The 21,820-nt window shown below is 40.7% G+C and overlaps 2 protein-coding genes across 3 annotated transcripts in view; one reads left to right on the top strand and one right to left on the bottom strand.

Moving 5' to 3' along the window:
- The first annotated feature begins 220 nt into the window (after positions 1-220).
- cdk2 (cyclin dependent kinase 2) lies at positions 221-7,191 on the top strand. The gene is made up of 7 exons (XM_079582339.1): positions 221-601; positions 2,252-2,329; positions 3,326-3,446; positions 3,561-3,731; positions 5,076-5,177; positions 5,257-5,460; positions 6,783-7,191. The coding sequence occupies exons 1-7, from the start codon at positions 486-488 to the stop codon at positions 6,885-6,887; spliced, it is 897 nt and encodes a 298-aa protein (XP_079438465.1). The 5' UTR covers positions 221-485; the 3' UTR covers positions 6,888-7,191.
- Positions 7,192-10,923: 3,732 nt separating this feature from the next.
- olfml3b (olfactomedin-like 3b) overlaps positions 10,924-21,820 on the bottom strand; it is a 45,619-nt gene continuing 34,722 nt past the window's right edge. Inside the window, exons 2-4 of one of the 2 annotated variants that reach the window (XM_079582329.1) lie at positions 17,267-17,395; positions 13,116-13,401; positions 10,924-11,720 (exon numbers count right to left, since the gene is read on the bottom strand). In XM_079582329.1, coding sequence (XP_079438455.1) covers positions 10,930-11,720; positions 13,116-13,401; positions 17,267-17,395 — 1,206 coding nt within the window. In that variant the 3' untranslated portion in view covers positions 10,924-10,929. The remainder of the gene's footprint in view (positions 11,721-13,115; positions 13,402-17,266; positions 17,396-21,820) is intronic. The other variant, XM_079582330.1, reaches the window with a different exon arrangement.

The raw sequence follows: 21,820 nt of genomic DNA, 5'->3' as shown, positions 1-21,820 counted from the left end.
TCTGACTCTTCTGCGCGCATTTAACCACAAATGTAAAAATACACATCGCTTTGTAACTCTTCCTGGATAACGTTTTGTGAATATACAGGCTGTAACACTTCTAAATGAGCTAAAAAACGCTCCCCGCCCTCCTCCAGCGGGCTGCCTCGGTCTATGAATCACACGTCCCCATGGCAACGCGGGAAAGACCAGTGTGTTGTTGTCGGCTCCGGAGACGAGCGTCCACCGCGCTGTTTTACGGGCTAAAAAAAACACCAGAAACAAACGAGATACGCTCTTAAAACACCCCGTGAAGGGAGTTTAACCCACGGACTATTTTCTACGGCGTTACCGAGTCGGAAATGTGGCGGATAAGTTAATTTTTATGCTCCGTTTCCACGCCCCGAGTGCCGCTCTTCTGTCGTTAGCATCGCTCCATACAAAGACGCTCTTGTCGGGGCTAAACCAGCTGCCAACTACAAAGAAAAACGTTTTATTTTGATCAAATGGATGCGTTTCAGAAAGTGGAAAAGATCGGAGAGGGCACGTACGGAGTGGTTTACAAAGCGAAGAATAAAGTCACGGGAGAAACTGTTGCTTTGAAGAAAATCAGGCTCGATACGTAAGTTACGTTTTTCGATATTTGGAACGTAAAAACGTGAAAGGACGACGTCAACCTCTTAACCCCCGCCTGAACCGAGTGCATTTTCTCCAGTTTGGCTTTACCCAAATCTAAAAGCTTCTTGAATAAAGCAACAAAAACGGAAATCGAAACGAAGCAACAACAAAAAAAATCGTTTAAAGAAAGTTAAAAGAGCAACAAAAACATGACAAGAAATTGACGAAGACACAGCAAATAAAAGCCACAAAAATACAACAAAAAAGTGACTAAAACGTAACAAAAAAACGTTAAAAAAAAAACAAAAAAAAGTTACGAGAAAAAGTAACTTTAAAAAAATGACTACATGGCAACAACGCAAGGAATAAAATCCGTGTATATCAGTTTAGTAGGTCTTAGCTTTCAAATGAGGCGTTAAACTGGTCTGTAGCCAGGGGCGGACTGGGACCGAAAAACAGCCCTGGACTCTGGTCAGCCTGGCCCAAATTAGCGTAAATGTGACACTTCCACAAATACATATGTTAACCTCTGACCCCCCGCCTTAACCGAGAGCATTTTCTTCAGTTCGGTTTTACCCAAATCTAAAAGCTTCTTGACTGGAGATCAACACTGTAACGCCTCATTTGAAAGCTAGAATCTAGAAAAGTGATGGTAACTTTTTGTCACGTTGTTGCTACATTTTTGTCATGTTTTTGTTGCTTTTTCATGACTTTTTTGTTTTTGGATGCTTTTCTTTTAACCCCTTAACTCCCGCTTGAACCGAGCACATTTTCTCCAGTTTGGCTTTACCCCAATCCAAAAGCTTCTGGGAAAAAGGTGTGAAAATAGCGACAAAACTGAGACGAAAACAATGATGGAAATGTGACAAAAAAGTGAGAAAAGTTTGACAAAAAAGTGACGAAAAATGGATGAAAAAGTGGCAAAAGTGTCACAAAAATGACAAAAAAAAATGACAAAAGAAATAACAAAAAAATACAGAAATGTGACAAAAATTGTATAAAAAATTGACCAAAAAATTACCAAAAAAATGACCAAAAATGACCCAAAAAATGAGTTACAAAAATGAGTTGAATACCCAACAAAAAAATGATGGAAAAAAAATCTGATGACGTGAGGAAAAAGATCCTCTCGGTTCAGGCGGGAGTTAAGAGGTTAAGCTTTTAGATTTGGGTAAAGCTCGGTTTCGGCGGGAGGTAAGGGTAAGGTAAAGTCAGGGGCCAGACCGGTGGCCCTAGAGCCAGTGGCCCTTCTGTGCTCTTCCAGAATGGACATATGGTCAGTCCGCCCCTGCCTGTAGGCTGTGAACTCTCCAGTCAAGAGGCTTTTAGATTTGGGTAAAACTGGAGAAAAAGTGCTCAGTTAAGGCGGGGGTTAAGAGGTTAAGTAGAGGAGTCTCATGTTGTTGTTTTTTTTACTGGGTGTAACATTTCAATTGCACAATAGTAGCTTTGTTTTGATCATGCAACATAATATCAGGCTTCTTGAGACGTGTTTCCATGGCAACTTCTGCTTGTTCATTTAGCTCACAGGTTACATTTCTAAAAGTTTACTCAGTTTTGATACAGGCCTAAACCTCTATGTCTGCCTGTTATTTCTATAAACCTGCTTATTGGAATATTGTTCATAATAATTCATGCTTTTTCTGTCTTTTAGGGAAACCGAGGGCGTCCCAAGCACCGCCATCAGAGAAATCTCTCTCCTCAAAGAGCTCAGCCACCCAAATATTGTCAAGTAAGTGTACTTGTTAGTGATGGCAAGATGAAGCCCCATGAAGCATTGAAGCCTAGGTATTAAAAGCAAGTTTGAAAAGATGAGTCTTTAATCTGGATTTCAAAAGGGACAGGTCCGCATGTATAGGCTAACATGCTGAGTGCTTACAATAAATGGTGGCACTGAAACAGGGCCGTGGGAAGATGTTTTGGCTAGGGGTTGCTGAGAGACAAGATTGCCCCCCCAAAACACTATTTCTTTGCTTATTTCCTATTTATTTAACCCCTTAACTCCCACCTGAACCGAGCACATTTTCTCCAGATTGGCTTTACCCCAATCCAAAAGCTTCTGGAAAAAAAGGTGTGAAAATAGCAAAAGAACTGAGACGAAAACGATGAAGATGTGACAAAAAAAGAAAAAAAATGAGAAAAAAAATTGACCAAAAAGGACAAAAAAAATGACAAAAAAGACAAAAAAAAAGAAAAAAAAAATGACAAAAAAAGACAAAAAAAATTACAATAAATTTACAAAAATTAGTTGAATACCCCCCTCAAAAAAAAGGAAAAAAAATTCTGATGACGTGAGGAAAAAGATCCATTTAGATGAGTTTTGTAGATCTTCGCTTTCAAATGAGGCGTTACACTGGCCTACAGGATTTGGGTAAAGCTGAACTGGAGAAAATGCTCTCGGTTCCGGCGGGAGTTAAGAGGTTAATATTGCTTGTAATGCATAGACGATCCACCAGGGGGTGCTGTAGCGCCCTCAGCACCCTGGGTTCCCACGGCCTTGGACTGAAAGACTAAATTTGCGAATTTATAGAGTTGTGATGGAAAATATGCTTGTGTTACTTTGTTTATGTCCAACCCAAACGCACAAAATGTCACTGTCGCTTTTGTTTCGAACACCTCGACACGATCAGCACATCACTAGTTCTTTTATCTCTCTCTCTTCTTGTTGTGTACGTGAGACTGACTGTCTGTTCTCAAATCCTATGCTCTTTTTGTTGCTCTCTTTCAGGCTCCGAGATGTGATTCACACAGAGAACAAGCTGTACCTGGTGTTTGAGTTTCTTCACCAGGATCTGAAGAAGTTCATGGACTCCTCCTCAGTGAACGGGATCCCCCTGCCACTAGTGAAGGTGAGATAGACTGCGTGATACATAGCAAACAACTCTCATATTAGTGTGATTTTGGGTTATTTTTGGGGGACACAGATTCCTTTTTATAACCTTGCCCTGTGTTTTGTGTTTCAGAGCTACCTGTTCCAGCTTCTGCAGGGCCTGGCCTTCTGCCACTCCCACCGCGTCCTGCACAGAGACCTGAAGCCTCAGAACCTGCTCATCAACGCTCAGGGGGAGATCAAACTGGCCGATTTCGGTTTGGCGCGAGCCTTCGGGGTCCCCGTGCGCACGTACACACACGAGGTGAGAGTGGCCGAGAGAAGACAAGCTCCTTTTCAAAAGTTCTGATTTGAACTATTTGAAGTAAGACATATCAGGTGATCAATGTTGGAAATCTTAGCGTAAATGCGACACTTCCACAAATACATATGTTAACCTCTGACCCCCGCCTTAACCGAGAGCATTTTCTCCAGTTCGGCTTTACCCAAATCTAAAAGCTTCTTGCCTGGAGAGCAACACTGTAATGCCTCATTTGAAAGCTCAAATCTAGAAAAGTGATGGTAACTTTTTGTCACGTTGTCGCTCCATTTTTGTTTGTTGTTGTTTGTTTTTGTTGCTTTTTGTTGCTTTTTCATTACTTTTTTGTGGCTTTTTGGCGTGTTTTCGTCACTTCTTTTTCAGGGTTTTTTGGTCATGTTTTTGTTGTTTTTTTCCACCGCTTTTTTCATTGCTTTGTCGTCACGTTTTTTATTTTATTTTAGATTTTTATTTTTTTTCCATTTTCAGTTCAGTTCAAATGTTTTATTCAGCCATGGCGTTATTACAGACACAATAATAACAACAAGAGCAACAGCAAAGTATTCAATGCTGAATAGGAGCATGAGGAAGACATTGTCTTATAATTTTCGTCACATTTTGTTGTGTTTTTGTCACTTTTTTGTTGCTTTTCCAGCACATTTTTGTTTTGGATGCTTTTCTTTTAAGCTTTTAGATTTGGGTAAAGCTCGGTTTCACCCGGGGTAAGGGTAAGGTAAAGTGAGGGGCCAGACCGGTGGCCCTACTGCCAGTGGCCCTTCTGTGCTCTTCCGGAATGGACATATGGCCAGTCCGCCCCTGCTAATGTCCCACTTTCTCAAAATTAGGTTTTCTTTACACTTTTGTGATTAAGATTTTTTCCCCCCACACTTTTAAATTAATTATTCAAAAACTAAAGATGCAAAATCCCTTCTGAAAAAGAAAAAGAAAATTTTGTAGAATTTGACACTCAAAATAATGTGAATTTTGGCAATTTATATGTATAAAATGCCTTATTTTTATGTGAAAACATAAATGACTTGTAATACATTTTCCCCTCATATTTACATCAGTAATCTACAGCAAGAAGTTAATAAGGTTTTAGAGTAATAAATATCTCTAAAACAATAATATTTGTCCGATTCACCTCCTACACGTCACGCAAGGGCCGAGTCTACGGTGAAAATCCCGCCCGTATGTCCTTATTAGGCACAGGCTTCGTCAGAGCTGGGGAGGAGGAGTCTGTAAATCCGCCATGAATTCCCCCACGGCCGTGGTCATTTTGGTAAACGGGGAGGAGTGAGCATAAGACGTCCATTATTTTTACAGTCTATGGTCTCTGTCCTGCCTCAGGTGGTGACCCTGTGGTACAGAGCTCCTGAGATCCTTCTCGGCTGTAAGTACTACTCCACCGCTGTGGACATCTGGAGCCTGGGCTGTATCTTCGCTGAAATGGTAAACAACACAACTCTTTCTATCTTTCCGTCATAATTGAATATTCACTATCCTTGACCTCCTCTCTTTGCCTCTTCAGATCACACGGAGGGCCTTGTTTCCCGGAGACTCGGAGATCGACCAGCTGTTCCGGATCTTCCGCACTTTGGGGACGCCGGACGAGGTGGTGTGGCCCGGCGTGACATCGATGCCCGATTACAAGCCCTCGTTCCCCAAATGGGCGCGACAGGAACTGACCAAAGTAGTGCCTCTGCTCGACGAGGACGGAAGGGAACTGCTCGGAGTAAGTTCATAATTGGTGCATTAATTTCTTAAAGAGGGGGTATTATGCTTTTTTCAATCACATAGCACCAGTCTATATCACACTACAATGATGACCGAACCTTCTGTTGGTCTGTAAATGCAGTAAATTAGAATAACTGCCTTGTATAAAATTGCTCTTTCAAAATGGCTGTTGTGAATGTCTTGAAATAGGCCTCTGTCTCTTTAAAGGAATAGGCCACCGTTTTTACATACTGAGATATGTTCTTACCTTAGCTTTGACGAGTTCTTTAGGACCTGTCTGATCTTCACCCGTGCCTTCAGTCATGTAAACACAGCACAGACGGCGTTAGCATTTAGCCTCTCCCTCTCTCCTCTATAGCTCCAAAACAGGTCAAGATAGAAGCTACCAAGCTCTACCACGTTTTCCCTATTTAAATATGGTTATGTGAAGTGTTCCACTACAAAGTATAATTACACAAAATTAAACAATGTGGATTTTCTAAGCAGATAAAAGGGGGAACTATATTGTAAGGCGTAATAATACCAGGAGTAATTTGGCATCCGCACAGTAAAGTGAAGATTACTGCGCAGTAAAGTGAAGATTACTGCGCGGATTTCGAACTACTCCTGGTATTATTACACCTTACAATATAGTTCCCCCTTTTATCCGCTTAGAAAATCCACATTGTTTAATTTTGTGTAATTATACTTTGTAGTGGAACACTTCACGTAACCATATTTAAATAGGGAAAACGTGGAAGAGCTTGGTAGCTTCTATCTTGACCTGTTTTGGAGCTATAGAGGAGAGGGGGAGAGGCTAAATGCTAACGCCGTCTGTGCTGTGTTTACATGACTGAAGGCACGGGTGAAGATCAGACAGGTCCTAAAGAACTCGTCAAAGCTAAGGTAAGAACATGTCTCAGTATGTAAAAACGGTGGTCTATTCCTTTAAGAACCTCTGACCCTTTCCGACACGCCCCCTCCACACGCTGTCTGTGGCATCAGTGGGGAGGGGGTTCTGCTGAGGAGCAGTGGTTGGTTACTCGGGCTGGTGACAAAAGCTCGGAGGCGTCTCCAGGAGGTGGGGGCGTTCCTAGGAGGACTCAGGCAAACCTATCCCTAAAATGGCCGCCATCAGAGTTTTTACAGATTACTCAAAAATATGTGAATGTGCCAAGGCAACACTTCAGGCATGTTTTTAATGAGGGAATGACATAATAACATGATGTAAAGCTTGAAAAAGTCCATTTAGCATAATACCCCCCCTTTAAAAGGTGGAGGACTTTCTATAAAGACTCTCATAATTTAGCGTATTTAACTATTACTCGTATTGCTTTCTAGGAAATGCTGACTTACGACCCCAACAAGAGGATATCTGCAAAGAACGCCCTGGTTCATAGGTTTTTCAGAGACGTCACGATGCCCGTCCCTCACCTCAGACTCTGAACTGGACCCATGAGCTTCAACCCCAACGTTTGCGCAAACTACGGACCACTTTTGTAACATAAGATCCTTTTTATTATAAGACTGGACCAAAACAATGGGACTCCCGGCGGTCGCTTTTTGGTGGATTTGGACCGAACATCTTGCCAGTTTTGCGAATATTTGTAACAATGTTTAAATTTTACCTCAGAGTGCCATCTTTTGATAGTGGTTAAGTGGGGAGTTTGTGGTGTAAATTAAGTCCTAATAAGTTCAGATTTCTCAGTGTAGGTGTTGGTTAGCAAAGGTTCAGGGATAGTGCAAATATCAAAAGGAGCGCCATAAACCTGAAAAAGTCAAAAGCAAAACCTCATTTTGTTTGGATCTGCTTTCAGAACATGTTGTTTGGACCCAGCCAGAACATAGTTTATAGTTGTGACCTGAAATATCGGAATATCCTTTGACAATTTCTTCTCTAATATCAGCGTAAAGAGAGGAAAAGAAGGAAGAAGAGGAAGAAGCATCAGAGGAAGATTAGTCCATTTATTTCTGAAGTGTTTTCTTGGTTTGAAGAGCCCCCGCTTTAAAGAATAAATAAAAGGTGTTTTCAAATATTTAAATGCTTGACATAAATGAAACGTACTGTGTGAAGGTTTTTTCGAAGTGGCACATTTTATAGTTTGTCCCGACTCCGGCTGTTTCCTGGCAGCGCCTTGTGCCGTTGCGTCATTTTCCAGCCTTTTCTCTTTGTACATACTTGTGACTTTCAGACGTTCCTGAAGTGATTCAAGATTTTACTGGAGCTGAAGTTCTGAAGTTCTTGCTCAATAATTTTAACAGTTTTATAAATGTTATTTACAGTTTGAAAAAAAAATAAACTTGTTTAAATAACGGTTCACTGTGCGGTAAATGTCTTAGTAACTCGATTTTTTTTTTCCAACTGCATTAAGTGGCTCAAAACTGTCAGGCATGAACACAGAGAGTCCAAAACAGCAGCAGGAAGGGCATCCAGCGAAAGAACTGCACATAAAGGCAATTTACTTTCATTAGCAAGCCCAGAAACCATTCAGAAAAAGACATTGAAAACTAGTATAAATTTCTATGTTAAAGGAATAGGCCACCGTTTTTACATACTGAGATATGTTCTTACCTTAGCTTTGACAAGTTCTTTAGGACCTGTCTGATCTTCACCCGTGCCTTCAGTCACGTAAACACAGCGCAGACGGCGTTAGCATTTAGCCTCTCCCTCTCTCTATAGCTCCAAAACAGGTCAAGATAGAAGCTACCAAGCTCTTCCACGTTTTCCCTATTTAAATATGGTTATGTATATAAGTATAATTAGCGACACAAAATTAAACGATGTGGATTTTCCAAGCGGATAAAAGGGGGAACTATATTGTAAGGCGTAATAATACCAGGAGTAATTTGGCATCCGCACAGTAAAGTGAAGATTTCGAACTACTCCTGGTATTATTACGCCTTACAATATAGTCCCCCCTTTAGCCGCTTAGAAAATCCACATTGTTTAATTTTGTGTAATTATACTTTGTAGTGTTACACTTCACGTAACCATATTTAAATAGGGAAAGCGTGGAAGAGCTTGGTAGCTTCTATCTTGACCCGTTTTGGAGCTATAGAGGAGAGAGGGAGAGGCTAAATGCTAACGCCGTCTGCGCTGTGTTTACGTGACTGAAGGCACGGGTGAAGATCAGACAGGTCCTAAAGAACTCGTCAAAGCTAAGGTAAGAACATATCTCAGTATGTAAAAACAGTGGCCTATTCCTTTAATTTGGTCTAGGACTGTTGAAATCTACATGTTTCAGCCGTCATCTGAAGTAACACAAGGAGACACTATGAGCTACGAAGCTGAAGACATTGAAAAGATGAATAGAGATATATACCATTCAATCTCATTTATATTTTATTTATTGGACTCCTATATCAAATACAGTAGCTATTTCAATACATTTCCAATACATCTACATGAATTATTCACACATTTGTGCTTTGTCGTACAGGTCATGGTGCTAGCCAGCTAGCTACTGCTGCAGCTCAGAGAAGCACTTCATTCAAAGAGAGTCACTCATAGTTTACAATATAAAACACTTTTCAGAAACATTAAAACAGGGAAACTAATCTATATGGTTTGATAAATTCATAATATCACTAAATCTAAAGCAGTTTTATTAAAGATTTAGCTCTGTATCATCCAACTGCCTGACCAAAAAGAAAGTCACCACTTGCACTACAAAAAGTAAATATCAAGCATTGGCTTAAATGACTTGAATTGAGGAAATGTATCTTGTTTTGAGCGGTTTTCACTAATTTAGACACTTTTGCTGATCGGACCAAGTTTACTTTGCTTGTTTGAGGACATTTTAGACCAGTTCTAAGGTAAATCTCGCTTGAAATAAGAGAGTAAAACTGCCAATGAGATAAGACCAATTTTCTGACCCCATTGGCAAAGAAAATGACCTGAAATAAGGACGAAATGTATCGAAACGAGTCAGAAACATCTCAGAACAAGTGAAATAATCTAGGACAAATGCCCAACAACTTCTTAACTAGTCAAAACAAGTAAAATTTTGATTATTATGCTCAAATTGAGATGTTTATACTGATCTAGTTCAATACTTTTTGCAGTGTGGTTATAACTGTTCTGATCTGGGGTGGCTGCAGGTCAGGTTTAGGTTCAGAATCGCTCTGTGCCCAAAGAATGAGATCAGCTGAACATCCTGAAGGACCAGGTTATTGCATCAGTGGATTTCCTTTTCCAAGATGACATGAAAGAGTGGTTCAGGGAGCACGAGACGTCATTCTCACACATGGATTGGCCTCCACAGAGTCCAGATCTTAACCCCATTGGGAATCTCTGTGCTGTGCTGGAGAATGCTTTGGTCACAGTGGTCACGCTCTCCCATCATCAATACAAGATCTTGGCGAAAAATGAATGGACTGGATTATTTTGAGACTGCTGAAGCTTACTGAAACAATGTGCAAATGTGTGCTGTAATCAAAGATAAAGGCGTTCAAACGGAGTAGTAGAAAGTGTGACCTTTTTTGTGGCGACTTTTTTCATTGGTCGGGCAGATATCATCCAAATCGAAAACAATTTCATACAAGATTTTCTATTTCTGTTTCGTACGGTTTACAGCATACAAAAGGGTTATTATGAGTTTTCTAATTTGTTCAAAGGTCAGTATAGATACAGACGGCATCTCGTCATAGAAGGGGGCGTGGCTTCGCCGAGGGGGGAAATAGAATCTTTAGAGAAACACAATTTTCCACTCTTTTTTGCCATTTTCTGGTGGAATATCAACTTATTTATCACATACAAATAAAGTCAAGTGTAAATCAGGCCCATATGGATATTTTCTCACAGCAGATTGTTCAGTAGAAGTGAAAAAACGGCAGTTGTAGCTAGCGCGAGCTAACCGTTAGCATTAGCCCGATGCTAACATGTAGCATCAAGTTAGCATTCTCTGTTATTCATGTATTTATGGGCTGTTGAACCACTTTGCTCCTCCCCATGTCTTTGTATCATTATTTAGTAGAAACTATGTTCATATTTTAGCATTTGTTACAGTCGTTTTTGAATAATAGAGTTCGGGAAAGTCTACAGTTACCATGGAGATCGGCCATCTTTGCAGCTGTTAGCATATATTTCCATTGACCAACATTAGCTAAAAACAGTTTATAAAGTGGAGAAAATAACCGTGGATCAGCTCTGTTAGCTGCAGAGTTTCTGCTGGTAAATACATCTAACTCTCTGTGGTGTCCAAGTGTTTTAATGTGAACAATAACTCCAGTATTTGAACTTCTAAAATCTCCATTAGTTTACAATTGCTGCTAATCCCATGATGCTTAGCGATATGACGTCACATTCCCGAACTCTATAAGAGAAAATATACATTTTTTCAAAATTGTTTTCCCTCTTATCTGTTTTTAAAAATGACCATATATGGGTGATTCCAGAGATACCGTCTGTATCTATATGGTGGAATATGACCTATAAAACCTATAAACTGTGCAATGGTTACCAAAATTGTCTGTTTCACTAACTAATCTACTCTAATATCTCCAGTTTCTTCTTCATGACCAGTTTGTAGAGGATCTGATAGCCATCGTCCCACGCGTACAGCAGCGCCTCCTTTGGGTTGTACTTGAGGCTGGCGTGCGCCCCGTACCTTTTGGGGAAATAGACCAGAGGTGCCTCATCGCTGCTTATCATCCCATTGACGTCGAACACGCACTGCACCCTGGATCGTCCCGGCTGCTTCGTGTTGTACACCACGTAGAGGGTTCCGCAAATCACGAATCCCGCTTCTGCGTTATCTCTCGGGCAATTTGTGTCCCACATTTGCTCGATGTCCAGGGATTTGGCGTCCATTTTGGCCAAAGAAATGTACCGATCGCTTTGTTTCGTCGCGTAGATCGCCCAAAGTCCCTCTTCGTCCACCGCCAAGTCGATTAGCGTGTCCGAGTTTAAGGTATACACCGGGACGTATTCTTCAAAAGGCAAAATGGCGCTGTCTGTGATCGTGTTGTTGCTCAAATCGAACTTCACGATTTTAGCGTCTTCGGATTGGCTGACGTAGTAGGCGAAATGGTTGTAAACGACTTGGCCGGCTCCTTGGAAAGCCATGGGGAGTTTGAGCTTTTTGGACAAGGTCAGGCCAGTGGAGCGGGTGAAGTCTTGCACAGAAGCAAACTCGTAAATAGTGTCTTCGGTGGTGCCGTTGAAGATGTAGACTTGACCAGAGTTTGCTCCCGTGTCTTTGGTCCAGACGCCTTTAGATCCGCCCACGTGCTTCAGGATCTTCATGGCTTTGATGCTGGAGATCATGTCACTGCAGTCTGGGGAGAGCAGGAGTCATGGTTAGTGAAATGAATGAGCAGTTCCTATTGGATGTTGGTCTACGCAGACAGTCGGCACTGAATCAGAGTCTTGGCTTTGTAGTATAAGCAGAACCGGCTGCTTTGGCTTTGTGAAGCCTACTGGAAATAGACCAAACATTTGGCAGCAGAAAGATGCTATCTGAACACTTACTTATCCTCCTGCTAAATGTGGATGCAAAACAACTTTCTCCAGCTAAATGCAGACAAAACTGAGATCATTGTTTTTGGCCCACAGGCACAAAGACAAAGTGTCATCAGTCACCTTGAGTCTCTCTCTCTAAAACCAAAAAATCAGGTTAGAAATCTAGGAGTGATCATGGACTCAGACCTGAACTTAAACAGCCACATCAAAGCAATAACATCAGCAGCTTTTTACCATCTGAAAAACATTGCTAAGATCAGAGGAATAGTGTCAAAACCAGACTTAGAGACTTATCCATGCATTTGTCTCCAGCAGGTTAGACGACTGTAACGGCTGCTCACTGGCCTCTCTAAACAAGCTATCAGACAGCTACAGTACATCCAGAACGCTGCTGCTCGAGTCCTGACAAGAACCAGGAAATACGACCATATTAGTCCAGTGCTCCGGTCTCTGCACTGGCTTCCTGTCGCTCAGAGAATAGACTTTAAAACAGCTCTGCTCGTGTACAAGTCTTTTCATGGTTTAGCGCCGAAGTACATCTCTGACATGTTACAGCCGTATGAACCATCTCGGGCCCTGAGAACTTCAGGGAGGGGCCTCCTGGTGGTTCCCAGAGTCAATAATAAACACGGTGAGGCTGCGTTTCAGTTTCATGCAGCTAAAATCTGGAACAGTCTTCATGAGGATGTGAGACAGGCCTCAACTCTGACAATGTTCAAATCCAGGCTAAAAACAGTTCTTTTTACCGACGCATATGACTGAGAGTATTTTATCTGCACTCTTGACTTTTACTGTAATTGATTAATTTTATGTTGATGTTTTATTGATTCTATTTGTTTTCTTGTATTTATGCAACTGTGAAGCACTTTGAATTGCCTTGCCTATGAATTGTGCTCTACAAATAAACTTGCCTTGCCTTGCCTTGCCTTGAAATAGGTGCTAAATGTTCCTGGCTCAGATCTGGAGAAGAGTCCCTGAGGTCACCTACTGGTCCTGACATTGAACTATGGGTCAACATTTCCCTCAAGCAGAAGCACAAAGTGTAGCTTAGCCTTAGCGGACACTTAGCAGGTGGTACTTGGAATTATTCCCGATTGAACCTGAGCTGTACTTCATTATTACTCTCAAATAAAAGTTGATTATAATGATGTTGATCACTGTAAAACTGATGGCAGGATCCTTGAGGTGCTAAAAGGTTCCTGATGTCCCACCTGAGAGCTGGTAGTACTTGCTCTTCTGCTTCTCCTGCACCAGAGACACCTGCTGCTCGATGAGTTTGTCGTCCACGTCGACGCAAGGCTGGGCCCCGGTCTGAGTCTCCAGGTAGTCCAGCTCTCGCTCCACTCGGTCCACCCTGGTCCCCACAGAGTCCAGGCTCACCCGCAGCACCTCCTTCTCTTTGTCCAGGGCCTCCAGCTGGGACACCATCTGCTGCTTCAGGTCCCGGAGCTCAGAGGCGTAACGCGCCGTCTGCTCCTGCCACAGCGAGATACGCTCCTGGGACAGACACAGGAGAGGGCAGGGGGTCAAGGGTTTCCACTCATACATACAATTTACTTCACTATGTATTCGGTAATGGTGGATGAATCAGGGTTAGTACAGTACAGTAACTTTTTCAAATAACTACTTCCACTTGTTTTGAAGCATCACTACTCTCATTTGAATAAAGTTTGATCAATTTTAACTTTTATAAATCTCTCTCTCATCTTTTCATAATAATGACTTTGTTTACTGGGCTATTCTTTGAAAATATCAGACCTTTGCTGTATTTTCCTGTTCTGTCTGTTACGTCAACACGAAAACAAACCAAAAAAACAGACATTTATGCAAAAACAATTACATTTCTGTGATAATGCTTACCTTTACCTGAGTAAGTATTACTATTATTATAGCATTATTATTATAATTTTATTACTTGAAAGCTACACCTAGTTTGCAAAATGAGGATTGAGACAAAAACAAACGATTAAAGGAATAGGCCACCATTTTTACATACTGAGATATGTTCTTGCCTTAGCTTTGACGAGTTCTTTAGGACCTGTCTGATCTTCCCCCGTGCCTTCAGTCACGTAAACACAGCGCAGACGGCGTTAGCATTTAGCCTCTCCCCCTCTCCTCTATAGCTCAAGGTCAAGATAGAAGCTACCAAGCTCTTCCACGTTTTCCCTATTTAAATATGGTTACGGGAAGTATTACACTACAAAGTATAATTACACAAAATTAAACAATGTGGATTTTCTAAGCGGATAAAAGGGGGAACTATATTGTAAGGCGTAATAATACCAGGAGTAGTTCGAAATCCGCGCAGTAATCTTCACTTTACTGTGCGGATGCCAAACTACTCCTCGCTTAGAAAATCCACATTGTTTAATTTTGTGTAATTATACCTTGTAGTGGAACACTTCACGTAACCATATTTAAAGAGCTACTAACCCCTCCTTCCAGAGCCTCAGCCTCAGAGCCTCAGATTTGAAAATCTCAACAGAAAGGGGGTGTTGCCTGGAGGACTAAGGGGCACGCGGGAGGGGTGAGTGGTGGGAGGGGCCTGGGTCTGTGATTGACAGGCTTGAGGCTTCTGACTTCGACGCTGCAGCGCTCCTCGTAAACAAAGTCTGAGCATGGGAGGATGGAGTTCCAGCGAGCTAACTTATATAGGGAAAACGTGGAAGAGCTTGGTAGCTTCTATCTTGACCTGTTTTGGAGCTATAGTGGAGAGAGGGAGAGGCTAAATGCTAACGCCGTCTGCGCTGTGTTTACGTGACTGAAGGCACGGGTGAAGATCAGACAGGTCCTAAAGAACTCGTCAAAGCTAAGGTAAGAACATATCTCAGTATGTAAAAACGGCGGCCTATTCCTTTAAGCCCCCTCCTTCCTGATCAGACATGACAAGGCAGTTCACAGGAGAACTCGTCTCATTGGTCAAAGTGATGGTACCGAAGATTCTGGTTTAGTGAAATCAGCAACGGGAGGGACATTAAATATAATATAATAATAAATATCTCCTCTTACAAATAGAAAGCCCTGGATTTGATTTCTGGGTTAAAAACTAGCCTGACTAGAGCTTGCGTGTGCGTACAGGGAAGGCCTCCAAAAGCTGTTGTGTTGATGTACGTGTTGCTGTTCCATGGGATGCCAGCCGTGAATAAATAAATATTACGATTATTATTATTATTAACTTAGGTTTTAATCTTGTAATGCCATTTTAAAACAGTAAGTGTGTACACATGCCACCGTTTGAAAATCAACTTCCAGCACTGTCGGTATAGTCATCTCCCAAACAGCTGATTTTCATTTAGGCCTGAATCAAGTGTTGTAGTAGATTTGCTCGGGGAAAAAAAAAAAAAAAAAAGCTGCTGTCGTCAAACTGAAAACTGTTTTGATGAATCATTGTAATGTGATCTCTTTTGAGCGCGAGGGGAAAATGACTGAGGAGACTCCGTTGGATAACTGTAATCAGACGCTAAATAGACAGCACATAATGAGAAGGGACTGTACTTCCCGGATCCCCAAAAGCACCGGGGCCCAGACGTGAGGACAAAAATCAAACCCCACTCTCTGCATCTTAACGCGCCCTAAAAACAAGGGCTGGTCTACGGCATTGCCACACTCCTCTCCGGGCTTTGTATTTGTTTGTTTTTTACAAACTTCAAAGTCTGCGTGTCTCGGTGGGAGCTCAGACCTCTCAACCCTGTTCCTGAGCAGTAAAAACATATTGTGCAGCGATGATCCGTGAAGAATGACAGTTATTTGGAGATTATTCTGCGGGAACAAGTCTGAACACTGAGCTCATGACAGCAGCTCTACTGTACACTGCCCTGTGATAGATGTCAGAAAAACACCTTTTAACTCATCAATAGCTTAAGTATTAACACATTAAAGCATATGTACCAGGTTAGACTGATTTAGCACCGGGATTAAAAAAGACTGTGTTATCTGGTTTTACATATTTTATTATTTAACTTCCTTATTTGATGAGGTAGGATTTCAATGAATGTTTCTGGGTAGCCATACTGTACATGAGGGCCATACAGTTCTAATTTGTGAAAAAAAAAAAAAAAAAGAGAGAGAGAGAGAGAGAGTAGCGAGTAGCGAAGCTATGGCGAATGTTTTCACTTCGCGATGAGAAGATTTAGCAAGAGACAGATTGGTGAGAGGAAAAAAAAAACGTGGAACCTCAGGATGAGCTTTTTGGAGCTGCTGCCGCTGCACACTGCAAAAAGTATTTAACTAGATCAGTATAAACATCTCAATTTGAGCATAATAATCCAAATTTTAGTTGTTTTGACTAGTTAAGAAGTTCTAGATTATTTCACTTGTTCTGAGATGTTTCTGACTTGTTTTGATACATTTTGTCCTTATTTCAGGTCATTTTCTTTGCCAATGGGGTAAGAAAATTGGTCTTGTCTCATTGGCAATTTTACTTTCTTATTTCAAGCGAGATTTACCTTAGAACTGGTCTGAAATGTCCTCAAACAAGCAAAGTAAACTCGGTCCGATCAGGAAAAGTGTCTAAATGAGTGAAAACCGCTCAAAACAAGATACATTTCCTCAATTCAAGTCATTTAAGCCAATGCTTGATATTGACTTGTTGTAGTGCAGTGTTAGGAATAGACACTGGAGAAGATCCGAAAAATGCTCAAAGATGCGCTGGCGGCTCGAAACACAACTTCTGGTCTGTTATTTTGACGAGATAACATTGTCACATGGTAAAAAGCTCTAAAAAGGGGATTTTGCATAAAAAGCCCCCTTTAATAATTCAACAATTATATAAAAGTCACCTTTTTCTACTTGTTTTCCAATAATTGCTACTTTATAGAAGTCAATGAATAAGAAAAACATGAAAACTCTTCATTTCGCTGCTAGACTAAAGTGACTGACTAAAAGAGCATCACAAATCATTTCCTCGTGCCCACCTTCACACAGCTGGACACATGAATGGGCTTCCAACATTTGAACAGTGGCTATTGTCTTTTATTACGAGACAATACTGTCACTAAGCCACTGTCACCAAATATCTAACATATCCACCTTCACATTTGACCCAAATTAGCAAAATACAGCTCATTTCAGTTTCCTAAAATTACAAACAGACTGTTTTTCTGTAAAATAGAGTGAAAAAGTGTGTGAAATACGCTGAACAAATGTTTTATTACTCTTCCCATCATTTATCAGCTAATCCCACATCATAATCTGCGAACATTTACAAGACTGTTTTACGACTGCAGCACTTTCCAGCAAATTCTCCAACATCCTCCACATCTGGGTTTGATTGGTCCTGTGCTGTCTGGAGTCCTGGGACCAAAGGGGACCGCAGCTCCCGACCCGAGACCTGGCCCGGACGGAGCTCCCGGCGGGGTCTTACCTCTATGGTCTGCAGCCGTCTCTCCAGGTAGTCTATCAGAGCCTGGTGTTGAGCGGCGGCGAGGCAGGCCAGCGTCAGCACCAGCAGTACGGATCTCATGTTGGGACGTCCCGAGCGCGGAGAGAGGGGCTCTGTGGAGATGACAGAGGGGTTTTAGAGGCAGAGGCAGGAGCGGCGTCCACAGAGGTGGGCTGGAATTTGAGCAGCGGAGTTTGGGAGGAGCCAACGCTGCAGATGGAAGTCTGGAGAAACCATTTCCTCTGGATTTACCTGCTCTAAGCACGATGACAGCAGACACAGGGGAGCGAGAGAGGCCAGAGGAACTGGATACGGCTCAACAGCTTCTTTCTGCTGCATTTTTATGGATTAACAGACACAATGGCACAGTTGTGAAATACAGTTTGTACTTGAGTGAGGTTCAGTTGGGTAAAAAAGTTGCTTAAAACAGGGGTTCCTAACCTGTGGGTCGTGGCCCAGAATCAGGCTATAAGCGGTCCGTTACCGGGCGGCTGAGAGCAGGGGCGGACTGGGACTGAAAAACAGCCCTGGACTCTGACCAGCCTGGCCAAAATTAACAGCCGCCTTAACGGAGCGCATTTTCTCCAGTTCGGCTTTACCCAAATCTAAAAGCTTCTCGGCTGGAGAGCAACAATGTAACGGCTCATTTGAAAGCCGAGACCTATAAACTATTGCAACTTTTTGTCACCGCATTTTTTGTCATAGTTTTGTTGTTTCTTCATTACTTTTTGTGGCTTTTTGTTGAATTTTTGTCACATTTTTGCTGAATTTTTGTCACTTTTTGTTGAAATTTTGTAATTTTTTTGTTGAATTTTTGTCTTTTTTTTGTTGATTTTTTGTCATTTTTTTGTTGAATTTTTGTCATTTTTATTGTTGAATTTTTGTCACATTTTTGTTTGATTTTTGTCTTTTTTTGTTGAATTTTTGTCACATTTTTGTTGAATTTTTGTCATTTTTTTGGTAGAATTTTTGTCACATTTTTGTTGAATTTTTGTCATTTTTTTGTTGATTTTTTGTCACTTTTTGTTGAATTTTTGTAATTTTTTTGTTGAATTTTTGTCAATTTTTGTTGAATTTTTGTTGAATTTGTGTCACATTTTTGTCATTTTCTTGTTGAATTTTTGTCACATTTTTGTTGAATTTTTGTCACATTTTTGTTGAATTTTTGTCATTTTTTTGTTGAATTTTTGTCACATTTTTGTCATTTTTTTGTTGATTTTTTGTCATTTTTTGTTGAATTTTTGTCATTTTTTTTGTAGAATTTTTGTCACATTTTTGTAAAATTTCTGTCATTTAAAAAAAAAAAAATTGTCAAATTTTTGTCACATTTTTTTGTTATGCTTCTGTCACGTTTTTGTGGCCTTTTCGTTGCTTTGTTGTCGTGTTTTTGTTGACTTTTCATCACATTTTTTGTCCCTTTTTTTTAATGCTTTTCCGGCACATTTTTGATTTCTTTTCATCTTCTTTTTTTGTCGCTATTTTGATGCTTTTCTTTTTAGCTTTTAGATTTGGGTAAAGCTCGGTTGAGGCGGGACCGGTGGCCCTAGAGCCAGTGGCCCTTCTGTGCTCTTCCAGAATGGACATATGGCCAGTCCGCCCCTGGCTGAGAGAGAAAATAAATACATTTGACAGACCCTTTTTCACTGCTTACATCATCATCATTGACATCAGCTGGAGGCAGGAAGTGATCAAGGAAAATAAGATTAAACTAAAACTAGTGATTATAAGTGTAAAACTACAACTACAAAATGTGGTCCTGTTGTCCTGTGGCTTAAGGTGCAAGAACAAGAGGAATGACATTTCAGACGATAAAATAAGATTCATCTGATATTTCCAACAGTTAGACATTTGTTCATCGTTACTATGACAACAGTTGATATATACAGGTATCTAGCTTCCCTAAGCTAATGTTTACCTAAGCTAATGTTTACCTAAGCTAATGTTTACAAACAATTGACTCTGTACCATAGATATAATATAATAAAGATAAGCGGGTTTCATTCAGCCCCATTCATTGTAAAGGGTCCCGCTCTATCTCCTCTTACGTTCCTTAAGGGGGGGTATTATGCAAAATCGACTTTATCAAGCTTTACATCATGTTATTATGTCATTCCCTCATTAAAAACATGCCTGAAGTGTTGCCTTGGCACATTCACGTATTTTTGAGTAATCTGTAAAAACTCTGATGGCGGCCATTTTAGGGATAGGTTTGCCTGAGTCCTCCTAGGAACGCCCCCACCTCCTGGAGACGCCTCCGCGCTTTCGTCACCAGCCGAGTAACCAACCACTGCTCCTCAGCAGAACCCCCTCCCCACTGATGCCACAGACAGCGTGTGGAGGGGGCGTGTCGGAAAGGGTCAGAGGTTCTTAAAGAGACAGAGGCCTATTTCAAGACATTCACTACAGCCATTTTGAGAGAGACATTTTATACAAGGCAGTTATTCTAATTTACTGCATTTACAGACCAACAGAAGGTTTGGTCATCATTGTAGTGAGCTATAGACTGGTGCTATGTGATTGAAAAAAGCATGATACCCCCTCTTTAAAAGGGCAAAAAGTCAGGAAGCCAGTCAATGCACTGAAAATGCTTCCAAATATTTTACCCACCCCAGCGTGGTCACATGGGTCACTACAATTTTTAGAAAAAGAAAAACTCTTTGGAGCCAGGGCCGTTTTTGGGGCGTTTGAAGTCTCATTAGAATCAATGCCTCCAAGTGTCTCTTGGAGTCGCCCCTGGCCACGAGGGGGGTGGTGCAGCAATGTCAGCTCCTCGCCATAAGGACCATAGAGAAGAGCGATCCTCGCCCATTGCTCTGAACATAACATAACATAACACCTTATTCATTAGTTCAGCAGTTCATTAGTTCAACTTTCTTTCTGCCTAACTATTAACAGACAAAACACTTAAAATGTGTGTATTCAATTATATTCTTGTAATGTTGCAAGTACCTGCTGAACTAATCAATGAGACGAGCTGTGTGCTTTTATTTTGGCGAGATGGAGCAAAACAGGAAGTCATTTCTTGGACAGCGTTGTTGTTATGAGTTATGCACAGTCAATTAAAGGGTCCTACCACTATTTCCTTTAGTTTTACACATTCATGTTCCGGGAAAACACAGGATGACTGAGATAAAAATGCCTATTTCTGGCAATCGTGTAAACCTAATCTTTACCACATTTTTTCCGCCATACTGTCTGTCAATAACATCTTTTACAACAAGGGAAAAAAGCGTTGAAAGTGGTGATTGGTGTATTGGTAGAGTATTAGAAGAGGAAAGAAAAGCACATTGCAGTAAATTGTTGTGACAGTGGATAGTTATGTAGCTGATTTGTAGTAGTATCTCCACAATCCACACTGTTATTACTCTGACTGGAACCAGCACTTCAAACAATGCGCGTCTATCTCAAAGAGGAACTGGAGTTTATATGCAGGCATTCATTCAGGACCATATAATTATAGCAGAAGTTGGACACGTCACCAAACGGACAACAAAAGCAGGCATTTGTAAATCTGTCCTGTCGCTCCCTGATAGTTATGAAAAGTGCTCTCTTTCATAATGCCTAATCTGCTAATAGTTTTGGCCCCATCCAGCTTAGAGCCTCACGTCATTTGTAGACACATGCAAAGTGATTCCTTCCAGCTCACGCGGCAGTGAAATTACAGAAGCTCCTGGGAACAACAGTTTACATAATGGGGGAAACCAATCCGGAGCACTTTCATGTAGTTTCCCGGACGCTGCTTTAATTTTGCGTTCGATTTATTCTCGATTCTTAAACAGCTGGTATCTCCGACACCCCCTAATGACACCCCTGTGAATTAAAACCTTGTCCTCGAGCCGCCTCAGGGGCTAAAATTAAGCCGAGGATGCACAAGCCATGAATTAGATGGAGCTGAGTTCACACAGTATACATTTAGAATTTCTGTTGTTGTAGATTTAACTAAAAGGTTTATAGACTTTGGAGCTGTGATCCAGGTTTAATGCTGTGCAGGGGCGGACTGGCCGTATGTCCATGTCACATTTTTGTCATTTTTTTATCAAATTTTTTGTCACATTTTTGTCATTTTTTGGTCATTTTTTTGTCAAATTTTTATCAACTTTTTGTCACATTTTTGTAATTTTTTTATTTATTTTTTGTCACTTTTTTGTCATTTTTTTGGTCATTTTTTTGTCAAATTTTTATCCAATTTTTGTCACATTTTTGTCATTTTTTTTGTCATTTTTTGGTCCTTTTTTATTAAATTTTTTGTCACTTTTTTGTCATTTTTTGGTCAATTTTTTATCAAATTTTTGTCACATTTTTGTCATTTTTTTATTTATTTTTTGTCACATTTTTGTCATTTTTTTTGTCATTTTTTGGTCCTTTTTTATTAAATTTTTTGTCACTTTTTTGTCATTTTTTGGTCAATTTTTTATCAAATTTTTGTCACATTTTTGTCATTTTTTTATTTATTTTTTGTCACTTTTTTGTCATTTTTTTGTCAAATTTTTATCAACTTTTTGTCACATTTTTGTAATTTTTTTATTTATTTTTTGT

The sequence above is a fragment of the Gobius niger genome (genome assembly GCF_951799975.1).
Source record: "Gobius niger genome assembly, chromosome: 24".
NCBI lineage: Eukaryota > Metazoa > Chordata > Actinopteri > Gobiiformes > Gobiidae > Gobius > Gobius niger.
This window is presented reverse-complemented; position numbering and strand designations above follow the sequence as displayed.